Below are 8,806 nucleotides of genomic sequence, written 5' to 3' on the forward strand. Positions count from 1 at the left end.
AGATTGTCTGATGATTTCCGCATTCTGTTGGGTCACCTCTCTTTGGAATGGGCACAAATATGGATCTCTTCCAATCAGTCGCCCAGATAGTTGTCTTCCAAATTTCTTAGCAGAGATGAGTGAGTGTCTCTCACTACACATCTGCCAGATCCGCCATCTTGATTGTACTTTGTAGTTCACTATTATTGCTGGTTTATATATGCAACAGCATGTAACTCCATTCTTTTTAATGTTTGTACTCTTCCCCAGGTCTACCTCTGCCTTCACCATTCTTCTACTAACCTCTCTCTTGTTGTATATTGTCTTCCCCATCACTTAAGTTATCATGTGTGTACCCTCTAGCCAGTGAATTACTCAACCCTGGTAACTACCAAATAATGTTTCTTTCAGTATGAAAACCTTTTCTTGAGTTTCTGCAATAGTGGCCTCATACAATATTTGTTCTTTTGTGATTAACTAACTTAACTCAGCATCACGTCTTTCAGGTTTATCCATGTTATGAATTGTTTCACAGATTAATCATTATTTTTGTTTAGTACTCCATTCTATGCATGTATAAAAATTTGTTTACCTGTTCTCCCATTGATGAACATTTGGGCTGTATCCATCTTTTTCTTTTGTGAATAGTGTTGTGGTTAACATGGGTTTGTGTACATCTATTCATGCCATTGCTCTTAGTTCTTTAAGATATCTACCAAGTAGAAGGATGGCTTTGGTCATACTGTATTTCTATTTCAAACTGTTGGGGAAGCACATACTGCTTTCCATAGTCATCTATCTACTTTTAACCTAGACAAATTAGCCATTCTGCCCATACACTGCTATGCCAACATGTATATAATATTACAAGGGGCCTTCAAAAATTACATCACTGAAAAATTACATTACTTTATTTTCACTTTTCCACAAACTTTTGAAATCCCCCTTAATGTGGTACTAATCACTTATATCATAGTAATTTTTTCATAAATATGTTTCTTCCATTATACCAAGTTGTATTGTATTTTTTCTTATTTTCCATTTTAAATTCCCAGACTATAGTATACAGTATTTGTGGATTTAATATACAGATGCCTCAGAGATATTGCAGGCTTGGTTCAAGACCACGGAATAGAGAATTTTGCAACAATACAAATCACATGAAATTTTTGGGTTTCACACTACAAATAAAACTTAAGGTGTGGCACCATAGGATAAGCACTCGACCATAAAGTTGCTTTGAACTGCAAGGTCATCAGTTCAAACTCACCAGCTGCTCTTCCATAACCCTATATAGGTTCAATATAAGTGGGAACCAACTTGATGGTACTTAACAGCAATGACAACAACATACTCTATTAAGTATAGAAATATGAAAAAGTTTGAAGTGTTGTAAGAATTTCCAAAATTAAATGTGACCCAGAGATATGAAGTGAGCACATGATGTTGGAAACATGGTACCAATTGCTGGATGTAGGGTTATTACAAAGCTTCAATTTGTCCAAAAAAAAAAAAAAAAAAAAAAGCATTATCTGCAAAGTACAATAAAAATGAAGAGCATTAAAATAAGGTATGCCTGTAATCTAATTTAATTGGAGTCCTGATGTGGTGCTGCAGAATAAGCACTCGATTACTAACTGTAAGGTCCACTGTTCAAACCCATCAACTGTTCCTGGCACACCCTATACAGGATTACTATGAGTCGGAAGTGACTCTAAGGCACTCAACAACAACAACAACAAAAAGAGTGGGGAAGAAGAGGACTGAAGCAAAACCCTAGACTACTGTACCTTACAAAAATCATGCCAATTTTAAGATAGAGTGGTAAAAGATTAATAAGATTCGATGTGGATGGTGGAAATAAAGGAAGACATTACTGGGTAGGCACGAGTTAAATCTGGTATTGAAAAAAGGGCAGGATTTAGGTAAAACAGGATAAAAGGAATAATTACAAGCAGAGAAAACAGCATTAGACAGAGGGTTCTAGGAATAGAAAGAAAATAGGAAAACAAGAGACATTAGAAATTAAATTAATAACTTGTTTCATTATTATAGAAGACTAATGAAAGGACAATCAAAGAAAAGTCCAAAATGTACTTCTGGAAAATGATAATAGCACTGACCAAACACAATTCCGAGTATGTAACTAGTCCCTGGTTTTGAAAAACTAATTATATCCTCTGGAGTATATTCCTATAGGACACTGCACATGGGAATCTCAGCTCTTAATGAGAGCCTGCATTGGTTTGAGTCAGGAAGAGGCAGTATGGCAGACAGACCCACCACCTGTGTTGAGCCCCCAACACACTAGGGAATTGGGTAATATATACTGCTCACAAAGTCAGGCTGAGGAGAGAGAGGGATTTTGGTAACTATCAGGGTCAACACAATTATCTGTAATTTTCTTCTGAAATAATGTGTATGTATGATCAGCATCAGTGGACTATGTGTAAAGTTTTGAGCATTTTTCATTCTAAGAAATTATAATGATTTGATAGAAATTATAAGGTAAGCATCTAAATAAGGAAGCTATCCAAGTTTTTGGTTTGTGAAAATTCATTCTTGATGCTAATTCTGTAATCATTTGTCAATAGTATTTCTGTGGCTCAGTCATGACGGAAAACAGATAGTTGACTGTGACGAGGAAAGCTGATATTTTACTAGATAACTAAACTAGCTTGTGTGCTCTTTTTGTGCATCATTTCTCAAGTGGACATAACAATACTGAAGTAAAAATTGGTAGAAAAAATTATTTTTGTGGCAGATGTCCCTTGTTTGGTACAGCATTGTACATGGAGTCTTAAGACCTGAATTCTAGCCCTGAGCTGACGTGTGTATTTAATTCATTTCCATTGAAGATGACTATTTTGTCTGACACCATAACAGATCCCGGAGAAAAAAGGTGGAACGAGATTCCTTCTATCATGAATCTTATAGTTTAGTGGATAATACCAATGCTAACATATGCAATGATGAAATTTAGATTTTAATGAATGCTGCCATGAGTAAAATCTGGAATGTGAGTTTTTAATAAGACAACTTAAGCAAGTCCAGGGACACAAAAACTCTGAGGAAGTAGCTTTTGAGCTAGGAATGAAGCATGATTGGAAGTTTGAATAAACATGGCAGGCATTTAAATTACAAAACCCTTGTTTACTTCTGTGTAATATTTTGAGCATTCTGAAGTTTTGGTTTCTAACTATTTGCTTTTGGATCAGGTGCTTACAAGCCCACTGACCTGGTTCAAGATGTACTTTAAGAGAGCAAAATAAGATGCATGTTGGCCAATTTTGTCATTAAAATAGTTATATTATTAATCTTAATTTTATGACTACAGCTACAATCCGGCTAACCCACTTAATCATTAAAACTTCCTGTGATACCAGGTAGATCTTAGTTAATATGTAATCACTTAGTTTGAAGGCAAACAATTTAATAACAAACTAAATAACTTCTCTGACAGTTTTTATAGGTTTCTTCCTTTTCTGTTGTAATCACAGAAAGCCATGGGGAGAAGGAATGGGACAGCATTCATAGATTTCACCCTTCTGGGCTTTTTCCCAGAGTTTAGACACACCACGGTCATAGTGTCTATCATTCTCCTGATCTTCACAGCTGCCTTCACTTGTAATACTCTTCTGATCCTCCTCATCTGGTTGGATTCTCGGCTTCACACTCCAATGTACTTTCTTCTCAGTCAGCTCTCCTTAATGGATTTGATTTTGACCTCCAGCATTGTCCCCAAGATGGCAGCCAACTTCTTCTCCAGATGGCAGAGCATCTCATTCCTGGCCTGTGGAATCCAAATTTTCTTCTCTTTGACTGTGGCCATTGCTGAATGCATCCTCATAACACTCATGTGCTTTGATCGCTATGTGGCTATCTGTAATCCTCTGGGTTACTCAGTCATCATCAATCGTAGGGTTTGTTTGCAGATGGCCACCATGTCTTGGGCTGGAGGGGCACTTACTTCCCTAGGTCATACTGCATTCACCTTGCATTTCCAAATCTGCAGTCCCAGAGAGATCCCCCATTTTTTCTGTGAAGTCATGGCTGTTCTTAGAATTGTCTGTGAAGACATCTCAGCCTATGAGAAGGCAGTGGTGGTGACCAGTATTCTTGTTTTGCTATTGCCCTTATCACTCATCTTGTCTTCTTATGCTGTCATCCTACTTGCTGTCTTCCGAATGAACTCCCCAGAAGGCAGGAACAAGGCTCTGACAACCTGCTCCTCTCACCTCTGTGTGGTGGGTCTTTATTTTGGTCCAGGTATATGCATTTATATGAGACCTGGTGCTGCCAAGACCCAAACACTAAATCAGGGTCTCTTTATATTTGGTACAGTTCTCACCCCTTTACTGAACCCTCTTGCCTATAGTCTCAGGAACAAGGAAGTTCTAAATGCATTGAGAAAATTGATGGGCAAGTGCCAGTCATTTAGGTAGAAGGTAAAAATATCATCTGCCACTCGTATCAGAGATGTAGTGTTTCATTCCGTTGTACATGGGGTCACTATGAGTCAGAACTTACTCAAGGACACCTAATCACAGCAACCACCAGCATAGGGACAAGCTGTCAGTTCACAAATTACATCTGTTAGAACCTAGAAAAGTCCACTAATCTTACGGAGTTGAATTTGTTTTTTCTACATAAATGTCTAACCTCATTTATTTTCTCAAATCTCTAATTTCAAATTAATTGTTTTAAATGACACACTGTTGGAGGACACGGACTATAACCATTAATTCTCTCTACTATTCTTATTTAATGGTCATGGACACTTTGATATTTAACAAGCTTCATATTGTTTCAGAGAGGAAGGATAGACAGTGACTACTTCCCTAGCATCCAGAACACTGTCTATCACACAGGGAGTATCTCAATAGTATTTATGTTTGTTTAAAGGAAAAGAAATGATGGTAGACTTGAGAATTGAGTAAAACTGCCAGTATTATTTTGTTTTATAAAAGATGTCATTTCCCCTTAATCCCGCAAATCTTCAGTCTCTAGTCGACATCAGTGTTTCCAAAGAACACACTTACATTAGACTCACTTGCAATTTTTGCTAAATGTTTGAATGTTGTGTCTATTCTGGATCTACAGAATCAGAATCCATGAATGAGAATCTTACTGACAGATATTCCAGTGATTCTGATGTATTTCAATGGATGGGAACTACTCATCTATTTATTGACCTACTTGATCACCCTTGAAAAATAACTTACTATTCTTTACATTTCCTGATGTCTTTATCCTGTAATGTAGAATGGATTAAAGTAGTTAACAAAGTGGCATTGTTTTCAGAAATACTAGAGAATAAGGTTTTATTTATATTTGGAATGGGTGACACAAATGGCTACGTGTCTGGTTGGTGGTTTGAACACACTCAGGTGCTTTAGAATATAGGCCTGGCAACCTCATTCCAAACAGTGACAATCATGAAAATCCTAATGAGCATCTGGTTTATTATGAGCTGAAATCATTATCATATAATTTGAAAGTGTTTAAACACCTAGAAATGGGTTAATTGAACAATTTAATGAAAAGACTCAATGGTTTTAAGAAAAATATGAATTACTTAAAATATTCACAACATATAATAAAATTTAAGGCAGGATACATCATAAATACTCCCAAAATGTTGGTACATGTCCAAAATTGAATATATTCTATATAGATACAGAGTATGTTGGAGTCTTGGTTTGATGCTATAGGATAAACCTTGGAATCGACGCGACGGCACTTAACAATATTCTCTGTGGTTAGCAGTCCAGTGCTTATCCTACAGTGCCACACCAGGACTCCACAGAGAATCGTTGTTGTTAAGTGCCGTCAAGATGTTTCTGACTCATAGCGATCCTCTATAAGATTTCCGGAGAGTGACTGGTGAGTTTGAACCATTGATTTTGCTGCTCAAACCAACCTCTTGGTCTAGTGCTTCTCTTCTAGCACCACATGAGGAACAGTAGGAATTAATTATATTTATTTTGATGATTGAATGAAAGAAAAGAAATAGAAACCAGTTTTTTAGTGTAACATTTCAGGTAACATTCAAAAGGGCCACTAATACCTTCCCCCTCACTATTTCAAACCTGTATCAATTTGATATCTTATTATAGAGATACAAATGTTTATGTTTTGGAAAATGATCTTGATGTCAAGTTTCAATAATGATAACAAAAACTAAACCCACTTGCATGACGTCAATTCCAACTCAGAACGAACCTAATTATATTCCTGAGGCTGTATATCTTTACTGGAAAAGAAAGCCTCCTCTGTGTCCAGCAGAGCAGCTGGTGAGTTTGAACTTCAAGCCTTGTGGTTAGCAGCCTGGCATGCATCCCACCATGCCACCATGGCTCTTATGATAGCAGTATTAAAAATTATCTCTCCATAATTTCTAAAAAAAAAAAAAATTACTTAGATTTGGAGGAACTTGTTTCAAGGAAGTTTTCTGAGAACTTAATCTTGAAGCATCATCAGTGTATGGCTTTACTCAAGAAAGAAAATTGTCTCTTACCAATCTCTAATAATGTAGAGTACAGAAGACAGAGGTGTTCAGGGATATTATGTGGGAATATCACCACGCACTTTTTGGTATCACAATTTCGTGGCACTCTAAGACCACTATTATTCAAATATATGCACCAACCAATAAAGCCAGTGCTGATGAAATTAAAAAATTCTACCAAATTCTTCAGTCTGAAATTGAGCAGACATGAACTCAAGACATATAGATAATTACTGGTAATTAGAATGCAATGGCTGGAAACAAAGAGGAAGTATCAATAATTAGAAAATATTGCCTTGGTAATAGAAATGATGCTGGAGATAGCGTGATAGAATTTTGTAAGACCAATGACTGCTTCATTGCAAATGTCTTTTTAAACAACATAAAAAATGACTATACACATGGACTTAGCAGATGAAATAAACAGAAATCAAATTGACTACATCTGTGGGAAAAGACAGTGGAAAAGATCCATATCTTCAGTCAAAATAAGGCCAGGACAGACTGTGGTAATTACTCATATGCAAATTCACACTGAAGCTGAAAAAAATGAAAGCAAGTCCACAAGAGCCAAAATATGACCTTGAACATATGCCACCTGAATTTAGAGGTCATCAGAAGAACAATTTTCTAAGATCCTTGTGTGGCGTTGGGGGCTAATACGTCAGACTGCAAAGTTGTTTGAACTGCAAGGTTGGTGGTTCAAGCTCACCAGCTGCTCCTTGGAAACCCTATTAGGGTCACTATGGGTCAAAATCGACTCAATAGCACTTACAACAACAACAACAGACACTAAAGACCAAAGACCAGAAGAGTTGTGGGATAATATAAAGAACATCATACAGGAAGAAAAAAAAGTGCATTAAAAAAATCAAGAAAGAAGAAAATGGATGTCACAAGACTCTGAAATTTGCTTTCCAGCATAGAGATGCTAAATCAAATGAAAGAAATGAAGGGGTAAAGGAACTTAATAGAAAATTTCAAAGAGCAACTTGTGAAGACAAAGTCAAGCATTATAATGAAATGTGCAAGAATGAGAAATAGAAAACCAAAAGGAAGAACACACCCAACATTTCTCAAGCTGAGGGACCTTAAGAAAAAAAATCCAAGCCTTGAATTGCAATATTGTTGGATTATATGGGGAAAATATTGAATGATGCAGAAAGCATCAAAAAAGATTAAGGCCTATCTTCTAAAATGTCTCTGGGTGGGCTCAAATCACCAACCTTTCCACTAGTAGTTGAGCACTTAACAAGTTGTGTCACCCAGAGACCCATTAAGGTCACTTCTTTTCATTTTCAATTAGCACAGCTAAAATGCTATTTTATAGTATTCATAGAAAAAGATCTTTACAGTATACTCTGAATGATGGTTGTCTGACAGAAGTGACAATTCTACTGACTCTATTCTGAATTGAGGTTCAAAGTAGAGCCTTTGGCCTAGAGTAGTTTGGAAAGATAACGTTGGAATAGAGTTGGCCAGCAAGAAATAAGAATGTTGTTTCCCTCTACAAAATGAGACAAGCAAGATGACAACATTGTTTCTAAAAACTCATGACTGGACCTGATGAGGAAGACAGAAGAAAAATCAGTACCCAAAGGTGGGTCAACCCAGGTTATATAGACCTGACAAGCAGATTGCCAAGTGAAAAAATTGTCAGAAAGAACAAGTTAGACATTACAACAATTGGCATAACAATTGGCATAGTTCTACATGTTCTTCATCCTACTTTGGTGAGTAGCATCTGGGACCTTAAAAGTCTATGAGTAGCCATCTAAGATGCAATATTCATTTCTGCATGTGTGGAAGAAAGAAGAGTGATGAAAATTGAAGATGCTTAGAATCAACTAGTCCAATACGTCAATGGAGCAGGTGAACATCAGTCACGACTTTGAGATCAGACAAACTAGAAGGTGACTAGCTACCATTACCAACTGTCCTGAAAAGGGGTCATATTAGAAGATCCCAAACACAGTGAAAGAAATTATGGAACAAAAGTCAAAATTCTAAAAAAAAAGACTGGGCTTACTTGTCATAAAGAGACTGGAGACACCTGAGATTATGGCCCTAGACCACCATTCAGTCTGAAACAGAACTCACTCTCATGACTCAATTTTCAGTCAAGCAGTAGATAAGTATATAGGGTGGACAACAATACTAGCAAGTTATGCTCACCACAGAAAAATCAATCATTCAAGATCAAATGGGCAACATTTACCAAAGGACAAAGTTGAGAAGAGATGGGAAAAATGGGTAGAATTAAAATAGGACCCATAGGGAGGAAGAAGGATAACTGTTGTTGCACAGAGAGCATTG

At 36.7% G+C, this 8,806-nt stretch overlaps 1 protein-coding gene across 1 annotated transcript; it reads left to right on the forward strand.

The window, feature by feature from the left end:
- The first annotated feature begins 3,485 nt into the window (after positions 1-3,485).
- LOC102812113 (olfactory receptor 2T27-like) lies at positions 3,486-4,424 on the forward strand. The gene has a single exon (XM_006874488.1). It carries the CDS (start codon positions 3,486-3,488, stop codon positions 4,422-4,424), a length of 939 nt encoding a protein of 312 aa, XP_006874550.1.
- The last annotated feature ends 4,382 nt before the right edge of the window (positions 4,425-8,806 follow it).

The sequence above is a fragment of the Chrysochloris asiatica genome, unplaced genomic scaffold (genome assembly GCF_000296735.1).
Source record: "Chrysochloris asiatica unplaced genomic scaffold, ChrAsi1.0 scaffold00279, whole genome shotgun sequence".
NCBI lineage: Eukaryota > Metazoa > Chordata > Mammalia > Afrosoricida > Chrysochloridae > Chrysochloris > Chrysochloris asiatica.

Coding starts and splice junctions, on each gene's coding strand:
- LOC102812113 (XM_006874488.1), top strand. CDS start 3,486: ATGGGGAGAAGGAATGGGACAGCATTCATAGATTTCACCCTTCTGGGC.